The sequence below is a fragment of the Hylaeus anthracinus genome, unplaced genomic scaffold (assembly GCF_026225885.1).
Source record: "Hylaeus anthracinus isolate JK02 unplaced genomic scaffold, UHH_iyHylAnth1.0_haploid 12000, whole genome shotgun sequence".
NCBI lineage: Eukaryota > Metazoa > Arthropoda > Insecta > Hymenoptera > Colletidae > Hylaeus > Hylaeus anthracinus.
The window spans coordinates 8275006-8297684 of NW_026534347.1; the positions used below are offsets into that span (position 1 = coordinate 8275006).

A 22679-nucleotide genomic window follows, 5' to 3' on the forward strand; every position below is an offset into this window, starting at 1 on the left:
GAAATGCATCGTACAGCTGGTATGACAGCCTGCTCCAAAAAGTTACGACTGATGCTTCATTTTCATTACATATCTTTTGATTCGTTTCATAAATACATATAACGCATACAGAATCGTTGATTGTATTATTTATATGCAAGGATGACGTATACATTCTATTATGATATATATAGTCCGAGGAAGTTTAGTTTATTTATTTATGATGGACAAATTCGTGGTTCAGCACGTTATAAAATTTATTGAAGTGAAAACACAATTTATGAGTGACGTATTTATAAAAATAAACTTTCAGATATTTGTAATTAACGTCTTTCAGTTATTTATAATTATAATTAACATTTCTATGGCGAAGATAACCTACAATTAGACTGCGAATGTTTATGCATTTAGGGCGAATAGAGATATGGTAAAATTTATGAAAATGCATAAATACAAAATATATATAAAATTTCAACAATAATATATAGATTTTATTGCATTTAGAAAATCAGACACTTTCATTTAAGTTCCAATTCTTTTTCTGCGTCTACGAAAATACAAATTCGCATAAACATTCACTGCGTCTACTTATAATGAATGAAAAGTTTGAGTGTTTTATTAAGTGAACTATGCTTCTTTCTGTCACGATTGCGTGGTTTTGTCTACATCGTCTTCATCTTTGTCAGTGAGCCAGTAGAGCAAGCAGACGAACAGGAAACGAAAATCGCGACTATAATTAATAAACCATAAATATATTAGGTTGTCCCAAAAGTTTCTTTCGCTTTATTAATAAGTAATACATGCACAATAATTTATGTTTTATGTTACATTACTGAATTGTACACGATTCATTTTGCTCCATTACTGTTACAACATGAATATCTATGAAATTAGATTGTCTATTTATAGAAACACGACCACATAAAATAATTGAGAGCAACTCGCGAAAGAAACTTTCGGGACAACCTACTAATTATTTCGCGAAAACGAGGAGATAATGATTCATCCTTTGCGATACTTTTATTGATTCTGCGATATTCCCACGGATGAGGAAGATTGGTTGCCAGAGAGGAAGCGGAAGGAACGTTTGCCTGTAGAAACACGTGAATAAATTAATAATCAATCCAGTGACGAAATTTCTCAATGACCGATGAAAATATTCGGAAAATTCTATATTCTTTAGAGATGTCTTTGGATCTCGACGATTATTTATGCAAATTGCACTCGGGGGTCCATCGAATACGCGAATCAAGCGACAAGTTTGAGAAACCAAAAAGAAATCTTTATTTTCCCAATTGTTGATAAAACTCCCGTCAATTTACATTTTTCTTTAGTTATGATAGACTTCTTGAATAAACAGAGGTTGAAAAATAACGTAAAACGGTCTCGAGCATGTTGATATACTACTATCGTTACGCGAGCGTGTTTATATTCGTACTATAATTTATGCGCAACGCAAATTAGCCTAGAATATACACCGATGCAGGAAGTGAACACCATTTAACTTGGAAAAAGAAAGGATAAAAGGAGAATCGAAACGAAAATGATTTATTCTCTATGCGTGTAAAAAGTAATTAGTATACCGAGGAATAGATAAATTAAAATAAAAACGTCTTTTTGGTTTCGAAAACAAAATATCGCTTCTGTCCTCGGGGGCTTAAAACAAATCATGTCTACAGCAGCATTCAAACCCATGCCTGGCAAAATTTTTACCTGTACGCACATATTTCGAATAAAAATAAAACCTAAAGAACTTTATATTATAAAGCTTATGTCAGTTCCTTATTAAATAAAGTATAGAATTTGCATTCTTAACTTTTCACGTTAAACAAATAAAAATTCCCACGTGTAACTATTCGATCGAACAAGCATTACGAATCATTAACGTTTTTATTCGTTATTTGATAGTCGAGTAAAATTTTGCCTTTGCTTGTTTCAAACGCGGATAAAAGCGACTCAAGGTTGCTGAATTCATTTCATTCGGAAGAGTCGAGCATCGTCGAGCGGTTCACTCACTGCCACCTCCATTTCCTCTACTCTAGGATTAATGCTTGTTACGAGTGTCCAGCTTTCGCCTAATCGAAACGCGTAGCTCATGACTGCTAGTCGTGTCCTTATCGTGCATCGAGCTCGTTCGGTGCAGCCTTTCATTCATAAACGCGCGCTCAGTGGCGTAGTCGGGTTGCGTCTCTGTTTTTCAATCTTCAATGATGATGCCAATCTTTCAATGACAGATTAGGTGACAATTCTGACACGTGCCATTAAATCAATTTTGCTACGGCGAGTTTGAAGTAAATGCCAAATATTTGTCTAGATTGTTCCTGATAGTATGACGTGGAATGATAATGAAAGTATCTTTGAATCTGTATTTGAATGTAGGGATTTGTATTTGATTCGGAAAGAATTGAGGAAAAACAAGGATAAATAATTGTATGAAACTCGGTTGTTGATTAAAACGTGTATAGAAATATTTACTTTTGTATCATCCTATATTTCAGATAGCAAAGTTACGTAAGTTACGTAATTTTAGTTTTGAAGTTAATATATCACTTTAATGCATGGACTTTCAATGTGAAATTTCGTATCGAAGAAGCCCATTTGCTTGTCAGAGAGATAGTGACGTATTACTAGTCTAGCATTGTCTGAATTTCCTCAGTCGTATTTTTTTCTTTTATTTAAAGAATAGTTCGTGCAGTTCAATGTAAGTTAGTAAAAATATTACGCTTTATACGTGCATTTGAATAATAATAATGATGATCTCTATCGACAATGTACAACGTATTTATTTAATTATTTATGGTGTAACAGTTCTTGGATTACGAATTAAGAGTTTCGCATAAAGAACAAATATGACTATTTTATTTATGGAACCGTGAAACATTTGGAATTAGTATGTCACTTAAAGTAGCATAATTGATGTGTTATAAACTCTGTGTTTTCATTCTTTCTATTTTCTACTAATGCAATATTATTAAAGAAACTGTTGGTATTACATCAAGAAATAAATTACTTGAATTATCATAAAAAAATCATTTTAAAATTCACGTATATATTGTAGTGTACACTTGAACAAGTTGAAATAATTCGTAACAAGAAATCAATTCAACTCGAATGCAATAACGCAAGCAAAATTAAAAAGTGATCAGGACGTGTAATGACTAATGAGTCATTCAATTGTTTATGACAACAATGATATCTAACAACGACAAATATAGATAATACAGAATAGTAGAGCACCACGAAAACTCGATTGAACGGTCGACCATGCATGCCACTTCGCAAACTTTAATCCTTTGCAATTTAGATTTCCTGATTTCACATTTTTGTCGAGCCTTGCCCGACATACGACCGCAAGGGTTAACGCGTCCTTTCGTTCCAGAGCTACGACATTTCGATCCTTTTTGTTCCTCTACTTCTCCCCGTGTTGGGTGGATCCGTTGCGATAAACGAAAGCTACACCTCTCATTGGTGGTTGAGAAAAATGCTTCTAAAGGGGTACACTGCATTCAAATGATTCTGTTCATATCACCAGCAATGATAATATTTTGTATAATTTTATGGTAGAATATTCATAGGAATGTTTATCTTATGGTGGTAATGCCCCTTACTCGATTCTCAAAGAATTTCTCTTATTTCTGATCTCTTCAAGCTTCAACTCTACCCCCCTCTCTCTTCTGAATCTCTCCTTTGCAACCTTTCCAATAAAATCTGCTCCATCATTTGTAAATTTCTTCATTAATGTAACCTTAAGATTTAATTTTGCTCCAAAGATATCTTGTTCTGTAATCTAGTTCTATTTATATATACAAGTTCCTATAAGTAATGGCTGTATAAGTTTTTTTCTATGTAAACTTGGAGCTTAACAATAAATAAAAAAAATCAAAAAAAAATCATAGGAATATTAATGTTGATAATAGTTGCTCGAATTTGTTATCAAGAATCAGCTCCCACCACTGTTTATGTTTTTCCAGAGCGGCCGTCGACTTGAGCAGTCGGCAGCTGCGGAAACACACAACGCCAAACTCCATTCCCTCGCGAATATTACTAGTTTACAGAACAATCATTTTCTGAATAATTTTGTTAAACTTCTGCAGGTAGCAAGTTTACACTCCTTTTATTACTTGTTCTAACAAAGATGAAGTACTTGATACCATTCATGTATATCTAATATATTACAAAAACTTTCTATTTGACATGTACAGTGGGTGTAGAAAGTATTCGTACACCGATCAATTTTCCAAAAAACTGTGTAAAATTTGTAAGTTATTAACTTATTTTTTATAAACAATGACATTCTACATATTCTCGGAAATCTGTAGAATAGATAGATTACAAAAAAATATAGCTATTTATGTAAGTTGCGAAATTAACAAGAAAGAAGCAATTAATCGATAGAAATGTTGAAGCAATAAGTATTCGCACAACTGTTTAAAAGTACTTTACTGGAAATTTGATGTCTTCTAATTCGCACGGAGCAATAAACTAATGTGTTTACGTTACAAACTCTACTGTAAATGGTTCGTCATAAGAATCGTACAAATACTTATTGCTTCTATACTTTTACCCACTTTTCGCATTTTTTTTTGTTAAATTTCACAAATTATACTAACTAGTAAATGTTGTTTGGACTGTATCTACCTTAGAGACTTCCAAGAATATGTAAAATATCATTGATTACAAAAAAAGAAGTTAAGAAACTACAATTTCACATAAAAGTTTTTTGGGAAATTGATCAGTGTACGAATACATTCTACACCCAGTGTATATTAGAGAGTAGAGTTTAAAAAGGATTTTATTTTAACCAAATTCAATTTTCAGCCAATTTATCGCGGCTAGAAAGAGTCTTATAAACAAGAAATTTGATTTTCAGTCAAGAAAGCGCTCCAAACATTTCTAATTACTAATATCCCTTCACCTAAGATTTCACCTTTTCGTCGATACTCTTTACCAATCTGCGCTTCTCTCATCTTCCAGCCATTTGTAATTTGATACATTTGCAATTGATACTCTCGTCTCGATTGTTTCCAAACAGACTCATTCAACCAGAATGTACCCTCACCCCCAATCTTCTCAACCACCAAAGACACGATCCAACAACCCCCAACTCTTTTCTTTTCCTCCTAAACATCGTCGATCCGACCTACATCGATCTACCGATACGTAATCGGGGTGCGTCGATCGCTCGCTAAACCACGACGCGTACCGTGCCGTACGGAGGTTCAGGGGGTTCCCACGCAAAACACTATATACTCACGCGATCACTATACCGCGCCGCTCTCAGAATTATAATATGTAAATATTATATATATATATACCCCTTTCTAACGGAAACTCAACAACGGGACATCGCATTAACGACGTCGGTTTTGCAGATACAAGTGCGAGAAAAATGACGTACCGATTACCGTCACGAACGGCTCGACGTTGCCGCTCGTGGAACGACCGAACGACGAGGAGGCCGCACTCTACAATCCGTTCGAGCACAGGAAGCTCGCGCATCCGACCTCGGACCTCGACACCCTCATACATCTGCTCAAGGGCAGCCTGGGCACCGGGATACTGGCGATGCCGATGGCCTTCCGCAACGCGGGTCTCCTGTTCGGTTTGTTCGCCACGTTCTTCATCGGGGCTGTTTGCACCTACTGCGTGCACATATTGGTGAAATGCGCCCACGAACTGTGCAGGCGGATGCAAACGCCCAGCCTGGGATTCGCGGACGTCGCGGAGGCGGCGTTTCTGGTTGGTCCCGAGCCGGTGCAGAAGTATGCCCGGCTGGCAAAGTAAGTTTTAGATATAGATTTTATTTCTTTAACCTTCAGTTATCACTTAACACCTCGATCGCCGTGTCACTCGTACATGGGCGACCGCGCTTTTTACCGAACAACTACAATAATTCATTTGGGATGTGAAAATGTCAAAGAAAATGAACTCGTATTAGATACTTGAATTTCGGTGACGGTACAAACATAAAGACCACAATAAATGCTTGATTAGGTAGCCTCAAATTTACAACCGTTTTTCAACCGTTAGGTCACTGAGGGTTCATAGATTATTGTAGACTAAGAGATCAACCACATTAGATGGCCAAATATTAGGCGTGTGCGGGATTCCCGCAAATATCTGGGATTCCCGAACATTTACGGGATCTCGAAATTCTCGGGAATCCCGGATGTATTCGGGATTTTGAAATTCTCGGGATTCCATCTCGATCCCGGGAGGAATTCCCGTCTCGACCAAGATCCCGCACACCCCTACCAAATAATCATTTTTCCTCTTCTTCTTTTTTTTTTCATACAAAAAAATGTTCTTAACTTTTCGTTAACTTTCATCCCCCCCCCTCCCCCCCTCCTTACATCAAAACTCATGTTTTGTTGATGTTAATTGCGACACGAGAAGTGTGACTAATGAAACTCTAAATAACCACTGTGTAATTCAACATTCAGTTGCCCTCTGAAATTCAAACGAAACCAGTGAGATACGATCCATGTCAAACTTAAGCGCGAAGTCACACAGACAGTGGCATAATCAACTTCTAAACAAAGACGTTAATTTGGAAAGACATCGTTTAGAAAAGCGCTCTGCTAGCTACCTGCCAACTTATTAATACCAGTTATTATTCGATTATATTTTATCTGCTAAATCGTCCATTTGAATCAGTCACACGTTGTCAGTCTGACGCAAGGCATTCCGAATGCGACTCGCGATCGTGCGTAAGCCAGATTTACGACCACGCCAAATTCCTTTGAATTGCGTATTCGCGGATGGCAAAGAGAGCAATCAACAACCATTTTGCATACCATATTATTAATAAGGTGAATTTGGCCTATTCATCTTATATTTGAATTTGAACATAAGAACATAGTAGTGTTTTAATTGCCATGAGTAATGAATCGATGAAGATAAATACATGGACTATAATTGTCTCATGTTGATCGACAACTTGAGCAGTGCTCTTGATTGCAGCTTGTAATAGCGATCGAGGAAAGGAGTTGCCCTCCTTGTCTGTTAGATATGAATCTACTTAATGCGGCTCTCTAACTTGAGAGTAGATAAGAAACGAGCACCATTAGTTGACACTATCGATTAAAATCTACTTAAATGAGTGAAATGTGGCAGTATTTTTACCAATAATATTTCCGTAAAACTATTTTAATTTATATTTGATGATATTTGGTCAATACTAATTTAGAGTTCGAAAAAGACTCCTATAATCTAAAAAGAACTTGTCAAAGTTGACTACCAAAACATGTAGCCTAATTTCTTGAAGTGCAAAAGGTTAACCACATCCATTATTAATCTCTAAACCAATATACAAGCATCCCTTAATGAACACGTTCCTGATGATGTAGCCTAATTTCTTGAAGTGCAAAAGGTTAACCACATCCATTATTAATCTCTAAACCAATGTATAAGCATCCCTTAACACTTTATTTACCGGGAGCCTATTTTTAGGCTTTTTAATTGCAGTATTTAGCTATTCGAATTTATTTACTGTGTTGATGGTTGTCTACTTATAATGTTCAGTGTTTGGAAGCAGACTTGGCTTTCAATGTACCCAGTAACAGTATACAGGAATTATTGTCAGCCTAGATTGGCATATGATACTGTAGAAAATTCTTTTATGAATTAAAGTCTGTTTCTAAATAGCCCGGTAGATAAAGTGTTAATGAACATGTTCGCGATGATCATCCTAATTAACGTCGTTCTCTATTGTTTCAGAGCAACTATCAACTCGTTCCTCGTGATCGACCTGATAGGTTGTTGCTGCGTGTACATAGTCTTCATCTCCAGCAACGTGAAGGAGGTGGTCGACTATTATTCCCAGACCGATCGAGATGTACGACTTTACATGGCGGCGTTATTGCCACTGTTGATCATTTTCTCCCTGGTGAGGAACCTGAAGTATCTGGCGCCGTTCTCCATGATCGCGAACGTTCTGATCGCTACTGGAATGGGGATCACGTTCTACTACATCTTCAGCGACCTGCCCACCATTAGCGACCTGCCAAACTTCTCGAGCTGGTCTCAGTTACCTCTGTTCTTCGGCACGGCCATCTTCGCCTTGGAAGGCATCGGTGTTGTAAGTATAACGCTAAGTTTCAATAGTAATTTGTTAAGAGAAGAAATCGACTTTAATGAGTTCTTGAAGAGTTCTACTTGACACGTTGAGGGTACCTGTATCTTACTTTCTTGCCTGGCAGACTACGACATTATTCGAAGAAAGCAGGAATGAAACCTGGGAGGGTACTAATTTTTTTCTGGGTCAGAAAGTAGTCGTCTTTTTTATATTCTTGTAAAATTTGAAAATTATACAATTTTATAGAACTCTAAACTATTGGAAAGAGCTGGACAGTTTCAGCCAAAAGTACCAGACTGTTCTTAATTAATTCGTCTATGAGTTTTACAAATTGGTCGCTTCGTTCGTATTCAGCTTGACAAGCATGATCGGTCGCAGAGGTAGCGGTTGAATTGCGTTTAGTATTTCAATCGCGCGGTATAACGTTACAAGAGAATGGCAGCTAGTCGCTGTATTGAAAATTCCGCCGCACACGAGTTCGGAGAAATCAACTCTTAAGTATTTCGCATTCTAGCGTCCTTCGGATGTGATTTCTTTTTTTTTTTCTTTTTTAATTTTTCTTTTTTTAATTCAAATATCCCACGACGCTTCTTTTGCCTTGTAATTTAGAATATGCCCAAAAACAGTCACTTATTTGAACGAATTTTTGTCTTTAAACTCCCTTGATAATAACTTCTTTAAATTTTGTATGTTTACTTATATATATATACTTCAAGAAAACGTATTCTTTTTACAAAGAAATATTTAGGTACTGATAAGCTTTGATGAAAAAAACACTATTCTAGTGATTTTGTTTAATTAAACTTTATTAATTTGCAGATAAAATAAAAACAAGTTAAATTGTTTCGCTATCAGTACGAGCATAGTATAGATACGTTTTCTTTTTGATAAAAAATAACTACGGAATCAATCTGCTGAAACTATTTTGTAATTTCTTTCAAACATTGTGAAATTAAACATGAATACTCATAGTTAAATTTACTAATGATCTAATACTTAGGTAATTATCAGTTAAAATCTGTCTTTATGTCAGATAGTATGATTCACACCTAAAAAACAATAATTGATTAAGTGTTTCTCTTTACCAAACTGATAAACCTGGCAAGAATCGTGAATTGTATCGTTTATTTTTTTGTAGCATGTAACTGCACGTGATCGTTGTGTGTTTTGAAATTACTCGACACACAGAGTCGAAGGATGTAATTACACTTTTCGCGAATCACGGAAATTTATCAAGTCCGTGGTTATCTCTAAATCGATAAAAACGAACAACGCGCCGCGCCAATAACTCTCGAGTATCGGCTGTCACTCTAGCCGTGATAACTGTGTAGCAAAAATCTAATACCATAAACTATTACATCACCATCTGCATAAAGAAACGAGACAAATTAAGCACTTGGCTATCTTTTTCCTGAATTTATGGCTGACTAATGTAATATAACAGTGGCGACAGCGAAACATAAAAATTCCAATTTGCGGTTTAAATAACCTGAAGGTTTATTTTGCGACTCGTGTACATTATTTTATTTGATGTCTAGAACAGAAAAACAATGACGAATTTAATTTAAAAATTTTACTATATTAACGTTATCTTTTTGACACTATAGTTTAAAAATGATGAGATTGTAATCTTAATTAACGGCATTTAAAAATGTTTTATTTACAAGACGAATAAATAAGTAATTATGCTAATGCGCATCGACGACGTTATCAGTTTTAACTGACTTGAAGTGCATTAAAGAGGTGAAAAACTAATTGTCGCTCACTCCCAGGTTTTACCTTAAATTGACGCCATTTGAAATTCTATAAATTATATAGTCAGACAATTAGGGTACTGCACTGGGGACAGTTTTAACTAATTTTCAAAAGAGAGCTATGAATATTTGTTATTCTTGAAGGAATCATTCAAAGTTCGACACTAGAAATCACCATCGAGTAACATTATCTAACCATCCCATTTCATATGCTTCCAGGTAATGCCCCTGGAGAACAATATGAAGACCCCGACGCATTTCATCGGTTGTCCCGGTGTCCTGAACACCGGCATGTTCTTCGTGGTGCTGTTGTACAGCACGGTCGGTTTCTTCGGCTACTGGCGGTACGGCGAGGACACGAAAGCATCGATCACGTTGAACCCACAACAAGACGAGATCCTCGCTCAGGCGGCGAAGCTGATGATTGCCGTAGCGATTTTCCTGACCTACGGTCTGCAGTTCTACGTGCCAATGGAGATCATCTGGAAGAACGCCAAACAATACTTCGGTTCGCGGAAGATGATCGCCGAGTACACGATCCGTATCATCCTGGTAGTGTTCACAGTTGGCATGGCGATTGCTATACCAAATCTAGGTCCGTTTATATCTCTGGTGGGCGCCGTTTGTCTGTCCACTTTGGGACTCATGTTCCCATCCGTGATCGAGCTGGTGACCGTCTGGGAGCAAGAGAACGGCCTGGGCGCTTATTACTGGAGACTGTGGAAGAACCTGGCGATCATCGCGTTTGGCGTTCTGGGCTTCTTGACCGGCACCTACGTGAGCATCCAGGAGATCCTCGAGGAGCACAAATGAAGCGCCGGGTTCGAAGGAGCTGCGGTGCGACGGAATAATCGCTCAGCGCGTACCACAGATGCCGGCGTGTTCGACACCACCCGCGCTCCCCGCGAGGGACCTCGTCGGACGACCAGGACGACGACGACTAGGACGGCGGGACATGCCGCCGACGCCGCCGCTGGAGCAACCAGGACGAGTTACGCGGCCACGCGAGCTCCGAACTTCTAGCTTCGTCTCGCTGCTTCTCTTTCCACATCGGTAGTACGACGACCGTACCGACGACGAAGACGTCACACGTAGATGGGCCCTAATCCCTCTCATATGGCCCACCTTGAGTTTTTACATTCTATCCTTTCGTTTGTTCTTTTTTATTTTGACCCTCCGTTGCACGATCCCGTTGGGGAACCGAATGAAAGGAATTCCCACGAGGATTCACGCATAATTTTTATGGGAATTTATAGTAGGTGTAGTTGAGAATCCACCCTTGGTTATGGCTTAGGCACCTTAGATTAATTTAGTGCTAGAGCTATTGAGTCCATCAACTTGACTCGTGTGTGTCCAGTCGGTCAATTATTAACGATGCCTTTGCCACAATTTTTGGTGACAATTAATGTAATAGGGGACTAATTATATTGATACAGTGATTTGTTCTTCAGTCCTCCAGGTTCAGAGCCGTTTCCAGGTTACGTTAGAAGAAGTTCCTATATGTTTTTAAACGAGTAATATTTTTTAATGAAACTTTGAATCATCCTTTTCAGCATGCAGTCATCAGTGTTTTCTGTTTTCTTGTTACACAAATATTTATCTTTCATTTTAAACAGTAAACTTGCACGATTTTTTAACGTTTGGTGGTATCGCTACACCTCTGCAGGTTCCGTCACTTATCATACCGAGCAAGATGGACGTATAAGTAAGAAGTAATTTCTTTTCGAAGGATGCAATAAAATCCGTGCAATAGAGGGTTAAATCGTAGCCAGAGTTAGTTGTAACGCGTGTCACGCGCGGAAAGGAGTTCGCGTATCCGGACGGTTCTTTGATAACGAACGCTCGTCGTAGATTATCGCAACCAGCGCTGAATTAACATTTTGTAGACCCTGGGCTACAGGTACTGCGAGACCCACCATTATCGTTTTCAAAACAGGAAATAGTTGAAGAATAATTAAACTTCATTTTACGAGGCTAATAGCGATTCAAATTTGAACAGTTGCTTTACGCAATTGTTGTTAAATACAAATAAATCAGTATTACAAAATGAAGTCGCAGAAGAAGAAAACTGTCTCATGCTTGTAATGTTATAGGTCCTCTAGACACCCCTGAACCTGTTCAAGCCCATGTCTTAATTCAGCCTTGAGTGTGAACGTCGACGTCTGACAGTCCACTTATTCTTATCTGTAGCACTAGATATACGTACACCTAGTAGATACACTGTAATAGTAGATATCCGTTTCTCCTAACGTTTGCATCAGTTAACCGTGGACATTTATGAAACTGACGTAACGTAATTCGTTGAGAATGGAGACGAGCAAAATTCTCATACAGATAACAAAAAGAAATAAAGAATGAACAACCGTTTTATCTTTTACTCGTTGAATAAAGATTTGATTCATAAAATTAAACATTTTACAATGAACGAATAAAAAATCGACCATCTGAAACTTGTCTAATCGAATTAAATTGCTGAAGAACTCTGTTAGTTATCTGTCATTCGAATAAAATTTTGCTCCTCTCTGGCTCAAAGTCCGAGCATACCCGAACTCCTTTCGCAAAAAGCGTACGCAGCGACGTAGAACCGACGCCGTCGCTTCGTTTTCCCCTGCAACTCGTATAACCGAAATATGTATCGCATAGAATACGGGCTTGACGTATGCGTTAGAGATGTATCATCGATCTTCGCCGATCTACGTCAGAGTCGTCGCTGCTGACGTCGCGCCGTACAACGCCGTACGCCAAGCGCGCAATAAGAATCGTTAATGTCGTTTGTTCTACTTCCACCAGATGCTTCGTAGGGTCGTTTACACTTAACGGAGTAAATAGATCCGGAAGCGGGGACGACGAGTCGTGGACAAATCAAAGTTCGACGTCTCATCGATCCGTCATTGGATAACTTTAGACACTAGTAAACAACGAGATCGACATTCTGTTTCAAGTTTCAGTGTTCAAACATTCTGCACTATTCATTCTGAAGCATTCCGAGATATTCTGAACCATACTTTGAGCGCAGTCTTCGATAAATCAGAATATTACTTTCAAATTTTAATTTATATGATCCGAACTAGAGAAATCAAATTTTCTTGTATTTTCCTGAAACACCTCGGATGTCTAGGTGAAACAATTTCAAATCACCCTACCACCGATTCTACTTTCATTAAATTTCATCTAAATTTTAAATCCTCGATATGCTCATACAGAAAAAAAGTCTTGCATAAATATTTCTTATAAAATTGAATTAAAACTCGACTTATATTTGGTGAAAGTGAACATTTTCGACAAATCATGCACGGCATTAATGATTCTCATCGCGCGTCGTTATTCGTTCGAGCGATTAACCGAGCAAAGTCAATGGCACAACGTGGCTCGGAGCACCCGGATCCACGGGATCAAGTGCGAAATGTTCAGAGACGAGTATTAAGGACGTGGATAGAGGCGCGCTCTTTTCCTCCCCTCTCATTTTATTATTTATTCGCGTTGCGTCGACCAGTACGCACGAACGACGAAGCTTTTTTTTTACATTGACTTTTGAACAGGGCTGTGACCTCTTGTCGAATTTTTCTGTATTCCAATATTCGACGAATACGATTCGAATACTATTCGAGTACTTGCCTATTCGAATACTATTCGAATGTAGGACTATTCGAAGGTTGAACTGTTGAAATAAACTGTTCGTATGTTGAACTCTGTGTTCGAATGTTAAAGTATTCAAACGCTATTCGTAGTTTATTCGTAGGATTCGAATACCTACACGATATTCGAATATTGACACTTGCCAACCGATCGAGAGGGATCTCCCTTTTCGCGTCCCGCAAACAAGTATTTATTAGTGACTGCATGCGATCTAAAATCAAAGATAATAGCGACAGGCGCTAGATGAGAGTTCATTTTTCAAAAGATGTACATATTTGAGATCACTTGTACTGCTTATAGAGCCTAATTGCATTTAAGAAAACAACATTTGTACGTTCTTTTAATAGGAACAATAACTTCTAGCGACATTGATCTAATTGCACGCGAGTTAGTCTTTTTATTTTCACGTAACTATAATCAATGAAATGCTACCAAATATTTTTAGAACCATCATCAGGTAATGCAAAATTTTAAGAAAATCTCGAATAGTTTCACAGAGATACAAGTATTATTTAAAAATGCCACGTTATTAATACCCACATAAATTGTTGGTCTCCAAGTCATATTATCGTGCGTAGTTAACGAGAACTGCGGTCAGCAAAGTGTTGAATTATTCGAATAGTCCCAGCCCTATTTCTAACACTCTCACAAACAACTGCGGGACGGTTTTACTTTTTCTAGTAGCTTACGTACGGGTATAGATATGTAAATTATACTTAAGCGTCATTTTTACCTACGAGCTGGGGACCGTTCGCGTTTTTATTTTATTCTTTTTTTTTTTTTTTTTTGTTATTTGCTTTAACGTGCGTTCGTTCAAATTTGCCACGACGAGAGAACGATTTGTAAGATAAGAGGTTTCGTCGGCCGATCACGCGTGTACGTCGATCGCCGAAGGGAGATCTAACCCTTTGGGCTCGAGAGGTGACGAGTCTACGTCTTAGCTCATTAGGCGCTTCTGCAGCGACATAAACGATCTTAGGAGCTAGTGAGACGTGCTACGGTGAGATCGTCTCTCGAGTGCAAAGAACTAATTCGATAAGAACCTAAATCGAGCGTGGATCTTCACCGAGTTGTGGCCTTTTAAACTTGAGAATCGGATTGTCGGTGATGATCGTCGAGAATATTTACAATTAGGCGTTGAAAACTAGTTTCGCAGTACACGTTAACGCATCGACCGCCATATCGATCATTCGTTAGCGACTATTTCAAATTTCATAAAATTTTTATATATAATTGGAACATCTCAAATGACGAATAAAAGACGAATACCCTTTTTTATTCGGTACCATTTGAATAATAATTTGAATTATAAAATGGTATTATATTGGACGGACAAGAACTTATCCGAGCAATCATTCGATAGAATAAACGTCACGTATAAATCGGGACATGTTTGATTTCATTCATCGTCTATTGTTTAATAGATTACTCATAGCTATCATCTATTATTTAAAACCAACATTCATTAGATTAAACCAAATTTTCGCGTAGAATATTTTTGCTAAGACAATTATAGGATTTCTCTATGTTTATTATTTATTAGATGACGTATATTGACAAAGGAAACTCGCATTGTTAAAAATAATAAACAGAATTTAACCAATACCGTATCTGTTACAACTTGTGAGCTTCGAATTCAAAGTTACACCCTCAGTTGCACCACTATATGATGCCATTTTTAAACATTTTTAATAGATTTTTTAATTCCAGTGTTCATTGTCCATTATCTGTTAATTGTTGTTAGTCTAGTTACAATATGCGCAAAGTGATGTCAGTCTGTATTAACATTAGGCCATTTCAAGGGTTTATGTCACTTATTATTTTGCTATTCGAATTAATCAGTCACGGCTTTGTGTTATGAAAAATCATTATATCGTCGCTATAAAGTTTCTCAAGATTTTTTTTTTTTTATATATTTAAACACACTCTGTGACACGAACATAAGGAATGAATCTAATATATACTAACATGGAAAGACCTCTTGTAACTTGTTTAAAATATTGAAACTGAACATTCAAATGAGCTTGGTGGTCCATGCGTTAACGATCGATTCGATTCTACAGCAAACCATTGGAAAAATTGTAAACGCAAGTCTCCATCGACGTAATCGATCGACGTAGCTTCGATGGAAACTGTCGATCTGTTCCTAGTGCCTTGTTGCACAAAAACGCAAAAAAAAAGAAACGTACAAAAGTGGTTACTAATTAAGGGTAAGAGGCAGAATGGCACGTAGGTGTGACGATATCGTGATAACGCGCTTGCTAGTCTGTAAGGAGATTCAGCGAATGACACAGTCAGTGTTGTTTGCGTCAGCGCGCGAGATTAGATCGCTTAATTGCATCTTTAACCTGACACCGAGAAGGTCGAGTCCGACGGATTTGACGTAGACGGGGGCGACTATGTAGGATGACATCGAGGCCAAAACGGACCTCATCAAATGAAAATTTCTTATTTTTCTACAATCGAATCGCTTCGTTGGACGAACATTTCGCGGGGCCATGTATCATTGGTAGTTCCAATTGGTAGACTCGGTTCGAATGATCGCTGTTTGGAGTGTACTAGAAATAGGAATGTATAGGTAGTTTGACAATTTCGATCAGAATTAGAAAACTCAATTTTTGAGAGTGATTTATGCGAACTTATTCCAATTCTGACTAAAATCGTCGGACAACCCCAATATTTTTATATTTGGGATACTTGCACAACCCTAATCTCTGCGATAACGTGTCGGCACGAGTATTTACTAGGGGTGTGCAGGATCCCGGTCGGGACGAGAATTCCTCCCGGGATCGGGATGGAATCCCGAGAATTTCAAAATCTCGAATACATCCGGGATTCCCGAGAATTTCAAGGTCCCGTAAATGTTCGGGATTCTCGGGAATTTTGAAATCCCGTACATTCGGATTGCTGAGATTTTCAAGAATAACAACACTTTCGGAAATCCCAGATATTATTTTATATCCCGTACATTGTCGGGAATCCCGGATTTTTGCGGGATCTCGTGTATTCTCGGGAATCTCGAATCAACTCGGGATCCCGCATAAACTCGAGAATCTCGAATATTTTCGGGAATCCCGCACACTCCTAGTATTTACTCATTTGAACCGAGTCTACCCTCAGGCATGCTTCTCGGAGGCCAACGATACATAACTGACAGTTGTCGTTCATCGTCAGAGAAAGAAACAGGGACAAATGGAATTCAATCATTATACGTAATAGGTGTTCGCTATCGGAGTTAAACTAGAGTTCAAAAGTCACGGAATAGTACAAAAATAAATAAGACTCGTATAACACTTTTCTTTCTTAGATCGGGTAAATGCTTCTCGTAGGCGAGTAGCACGCGAAACTTTAACGAAGATAAAACATCTCTGATTCGATTTGTGTTCGAGCGACGTATATTCGATCTTCGTTATTCTCCGAACAATTTCTATCATTCCGGTGTATCGACACATCAGAGAGTGCCGACCATTCGTTCCGACTATTTTCAAGTTACTATTCGTAGGTACAATTCGTTCTCGTTTCGAAAGCAGAGGTTGGCAAAATTTTACTAACGATACATACGACTAATGACTAGACTGCCCACGTTTGTGCATTCATGACAACTGGAAATATTGGGAAATGCACAAGGATGTGCTTAAATTCAAAAATTAAAAGATAAGATAAAGGATACTTTCATTTAAATATCATTTTTCTATCTATTGGGTTAATTCATAAATATTTCTCGTTGCAGGTAAATAATGATAATAATCATACTTCAGGTATGTAGAAATTTTTAAATGGGAACAAATAATATTCAACGATGATAATTATATTATTAATCAAGATTTGTCACTTGATAATATAACTGGAAATAAATTGCAAGTAAAATACCGAAATTTACTCATACATCGACCCAGTATATCTCCAGAAATATGAATTTGCACAAACATCCGCAGTCTAATTATCAAGTTTCGATCCATTCAAAGTATAACTTCGCTTAAAAATTTCGAATTTCAATTTTCATTCGACAAACGACGCCTCAAATTGAAGGAATAAAAACACAAGAAGAATGAAATGATCCTAAAAAGAATAAATCACACAATTTCTTATCTTTGAACATCTTTACTTTATTTAAATAAGAAATTTGCCCACTTCTATCGAGAAAACGGTGTTCAGTGCCTTGGTTCTTTCGTCACACGGGAATCGTAGGATTAAGATGAACAGACACTTGCGCGCGTCGTTCCGATTTCAAATGTATCTTGTATGCGAACACGCAGAACGACGCACGATCACGTTTCGAAGACAATAACCGAAGCCACGGTATTCAATCACCATTTTCGTCATTGCCGTTGCAGAACGCGCGTTCGAACGAGGAACGGAAACAAAAGCCTGTTTCCTCGTTGAACCGCGGTAAAACTGTTGAATTTTTGCCAAGCTTCATCCATGTTTCACCCACCATTCTTCTATACTCGTCCATTCTTTATCCATCAAGGTTTTTTCACGTACGTACACGTATACACAGACACACGGACAGCCCAAGACGATAGTCTCTACCATATTGTACGATGACTTATATTTTTCGAACAAGATCTTAAAAAAAAAAAAAAAAAAAGGAAGGAAAGACTTGTATCTTTTTAGGAGAAAGTCGTGATTTATGGAAACGCGTCGCCGAGAGACGAAATATACATGCTGTTTCGCCGCTTTTGTACTTCGGACTTCCATAAACAATCGCACACGCGCGTCTATATGTGGCAATAGTTCGCCACGAAAAAGGGGACGTCGTTTCACGTGCACGCGTGTACCGTGCACGCGCTGTCAATTTGTCAGTCATTGTACCAAACAATGTTACGATATTTAATACACGATGAATCGATTTGCAAAAGACCAACGCTGTTATCTTTTTTACCTAGATTATCCTTCCTGCAAGACTAGAAGCACGCTGGTACGTTGTGGAGATTGGTGAGAAACTGTTAGCTGGTAGCTGTCTCGAATGAATCCTTGTGAGGGATTGTTGAAAGGTGGAACAAGAATGAGAAAATTCACTTATCATATACAGGGTGTCCCAGCCTTAGTGATACAGCGCTCTAACTTCAAAACTATCGGCTGAATGGAAAATTTCAAATATGAAAATCGCATGGTAAAGTGGGGCTCATGTTCCAGCGAGAAGGAATTTTTGTTAACTTTGTTATTTAACGAGATTTTGCATTGATGCAGTTAGCACCATGCGGTTCTTGAAATCGATACGGAGAAAAATGGAAAGAATCCCAATATTCTGGGCCTAGAAACCCAAGCGAGACCCTCCGTATCGATTTCACCGCATGGTGCTAACTGCATCAATGGGACCGCCGAAATTTTTCATTGAAAATTAGCAAACTTTGAAGCGTTATAGCTTGAAAACTAATAAAAATCAAGTAAATACATTCAAGCTTAATGAATTTGTCATGAAAAGTACTATCGCATGGTATACAAAAAAATATATAGTTCCATTTGAAAAACGAAACTTGACCATCATATCTCGTTAAACAACAAAGTTAACAAAAATTCCTTCTCGCTGGAACATGAGCCCCACTTTACCATGCAATTTCTATATCGGATGTCCCAGAATTAGTGTAAGAACCGGAAATGGGATGTAGCTGAAACGATTTTGAATGACAATTTCGTTTGCAAAAATGGATGTTGCTTCGTTTTTGAATTATTAACGAAAAACCACGGACCAATCACAGCGTCCGAGGAGCGCGCGCTCAGAGCATAGGCGTAAGCGAGGAGGCTCGAGCCAGCGAATAAACGGGCCGGTAAAACAGCACGCGTTAATACCAGTGTGAGGTTGTAGCACATGAAACGTCTGATTTATAATGAAAACTTTAAGCAAATATAACTTTTTCTTTATATTAAACGTTACTGATCAAGATAGGAGATATCGAAATCTGTACATTTAATGAAGAAATTACACGTTTCTTACCTTCAAATACGTAATCGTTAAAAAATTTCATAATATTCATTATCATAATAAATTTGAATCTAACTTTAACATGAGAATCGTTAAAGTGTACAACTTACAACTATAAGAAAATGGGTGAAAATATGTAAATGTTTGAAAATTAAAATGAAGGAGACTCTAAACTTTGCATTAATGCGTCAAAGATCTGAAGGATAGAAATATTTTTCGAGAAAGTGGATAAAAAAATGTGCCAATACAAAATGAGGCATCTCATGTGTTACAACGTAAAAATACCAGTAATAAAAATGCCTGAAATTAACCCTTAAATGCCCTAAGTTTCAAATTTGATACCGAACTTTTAAATCGAATTGTACACTTGCAATTGGTTTGTTTTTAATATTTGGCTGTATGTATGTTACCATTGCATAATGTTCTGTTGAACAAAAGTTGAAAAAATAAACGTCAACTGTCAAAATTGTTCAAATCATAAATACATTGACATTTTTTAAAATTTAATTTGGAAATCAGGCTTCTAAGGGTTAACATGTGAAGGCAGAATTAAAATTAGACTCACCCATTGACTTGTAAGTTGACCTGTTTTCGTGAAGAAGGGCTGCGGCGAGTGGGTCATCGCACCGATCCTGGCCTGGTTGATTTTAATCGTCGATTGTGCCCAGCAGCCACCGAGATAATACTCCAAATGATTAATAAATGCTTATTTTGCAAATATCAAAATAATTCTCGAAAATATGCAAACATTGCAATATTTGAAGGCATGTATTATCTCAAACGGTTTCGAGTTTCAATTCTCCATATGCCTGAAGTTTGTGATTTTGTGGATTTTAAGAAACATTAAAATCATTTACTTTCCGCCGAAACTTGGAATACCTTCCCGATTGATAGGAAAGAACGGTGCATCACGTGTAGGGGTTGTCGAAAGCAGTTAGTCGGCCGCTACATGGCTATCGCAAAATTTATGACAAGGTCGCGGAGTTACCGTGCTTTGGAGAAGTGGTTGTAAAAACGAGGTATCAAACATCGACGGCCGCTACCCCCAAGTCGACCGGCAATGGGTTTGTCTTACGATTGACTGTTCGGCGAAACATGTGTTCAGACAACGCGACGTTGCATTTCGTTAAGAAAGAAACGTTCCTAAGGGATGGGGGCCAGGTAATGAACAAGGGTGGGAGTGTTTTCTGGAAATAAAACTGTTTTTCTCCAGAATTCAGTTTCGAAGTGACCGCCGCAGTGTCAACTGGGAAAAAATGGTGCGCTCAAATCAAGAATGGTTTGAAATATTTTGCGTGTATGTGGAGCGCGGGCGCAATTCGGAGGAGGCAGCGCGGTATTATCGCCAACGATATCCGCGATCGCGGCCGCCGACTGCCAAGAGCATTCGGCTATTGGCAACGCGGCTTTATTCGGATGGGATCCTCCAACCGAAGTCTGCCGATTCGGGACGCCCTCGCCTACGTTTCGCGAATTTGAAGGAAGACGTCCTGGATCGGATTGCTGAGGATCCCACCCAAAGTATGCGCGACGTAAGCCGCAACTCGGGGTAACTTTAACTTTTTACCGCTTTCGTGTTTATTGTCGGAATTATGTATTCTATTCATACTAACTATTTATGTTGTATTTCAGCGTCAGCCGGTCGTCGGTGTACCGAATTCTTCGGGAGAATTCTCTGCACCCATGCAAATATGTGCGGGTGCAGAATTTACTCCCAGAGGATTATGAAAAAAGGGTGGCGTATTGTTTCTCCAATAATACAAATCGGCCCCTTTCGGAGCCACCAAATATTGGGTGCAAAGGACTCGGTGCAAACTGATAGTGACCGTGGAAACCCCTGTGTAAAGTGCAGTGAGTTCAGTGACCGGCCGTCCCATCAGCTGAGCCGCGTAGCAGGTACTAGGCCAGGATCGGTGCGATGACCCACTCGCCGCAGCCCTTCTTCACGAAAACAGGTCAACTTACAAGTCAATGGGTGAGTCTAATTTTAATTCTGCCTTCACATGTTAACCCTTAGAAGCCTGATTTTCCAAATTAAATTTTAAAAAATGTCAATGTATTTATGATTTGAACAATTTTGACAGCTGACGTTTATTTGTTCAACTTTTATTCAAAAGAACATTATGCAATGGTAACATACATACAGTCAAATATTAAAAACAAACCAATTGCAAGTGTACAATTCGATTTAAAAGTTCGGTATCAAATTTGAAATTTAGGACATTTAAGGGTTAATTTCAGGCATTTTTATTACTGGTATTTTTACGTTGTAACACATGAGATGCCTCATTTTGTATTGGCACATTTTTTTATCCACTTTCTCGAAAAATATTTCTATCCTTCAGATCTTTGACGCATTAATGCAAAGTTTAGAGTCTCCTTCATTTTAATTTTCAAACATTTACATATTTTCACCCATTTTCTTATAGTTGTAAGTTGTACACTTTAACGATTCTCATGTTAAAGTTAGATTCAAATTTATTATGATAAATTCTCATTGAAATTTTTTAACGATTACGTATTTGAAGGTAAGAAACGTGTAATTTCTTCATTAAATGTACAGATTTCGATATCTCCTATCTTGATCAGTAACGTTTGATATAAAGAAAAAGTTATATTTGCTTAAAGTTTTCATTATAAATCAGACGTTTCATGTGCTACAACCTCACACTGGTATTAACGCGTGCTGTTTTACCGGCCCGCTTGTTCGCTGGTTCGAGCCTCCTCGCTTACGCCTATGCTCTGATCGCGCGCTCCTCGCGTAATCGAAAATTACTTTCTATTAACTTTCATGATCGCGCAAGACATCCTTCTTAATCTTAACCCATTATCTAACTGTTTATTTGGGTACAGTCTATATTTTAAAAGAGAACTTTCTGTATTAGTATTTATTAATATTGCCTAACTAGTTTTTTTGCATACTATTACAAGGTACGTCAAAAGTCCTATTTGTTTTCTCAAATTGAGACAATAAACTAAACAACCAGCAGCACAGTTAATAGATAATAAATAAAATGTTAATTAATCGAGTTTTAGAGACTGAGGAAGTTCTCAAGTCTCGTTTGTTTGTCACAAACGCAAGATTGTCGTCGTGATATCTAGAAGAGATGTCAGTTTGTCTTTCAATGGTCTTTCGAAAAATCATGTGCTTGCGTCAAAAAATTTGCATTCATTGTGAGACGTACCTTCCGACTATAATAAGTTGGGTCGAGCTCGTGAACTCTGTCCAGTGTCAAAATAAAGATTATCTCTTGTTTACAATATCAATTGCTCGATGTTTAGATTTGTCCGCATTTTATGAGATGCA

The 22679-nt window shown here is 37.9% G+C and overlaps 1 protein-coding gene across 3 annotated transcripts in view; it reads left to right on the forward strand.

The window, feature by feature from the left end:
- LOC128890174 (proton-coupled amino acid transporter-like protein pathetic) overlaps window positions 1–18309 on the forward strand; it is a 61971-nt gene extending 43662 nt beyond the window's left edge. For all 3 annotated transcript variants that reach the window (XM_054148440.1, XM_054148438.1, XM_054148439.1), the window contains exons 3-5: window positions 5352–5759; window positions 7699–8059; window positions 10030–18309. In XM_054148440.1, coding sequence (XP_054004415.1) covers window positions 5352–5759; window positions 7699–8059; window positions 10030–10623 — 1363 coding nt within the window. In that variant the 3' untranslated portion in view covers window positions 10624–18309. The remainder of the gene's footprint in view (window positions 1–5351; window positions 5760–7698; window positions 8060–10029) is intronic.
- The last annotated feature ends 4370 nt before the right edge of the window (window positions 18310–22679 follow it).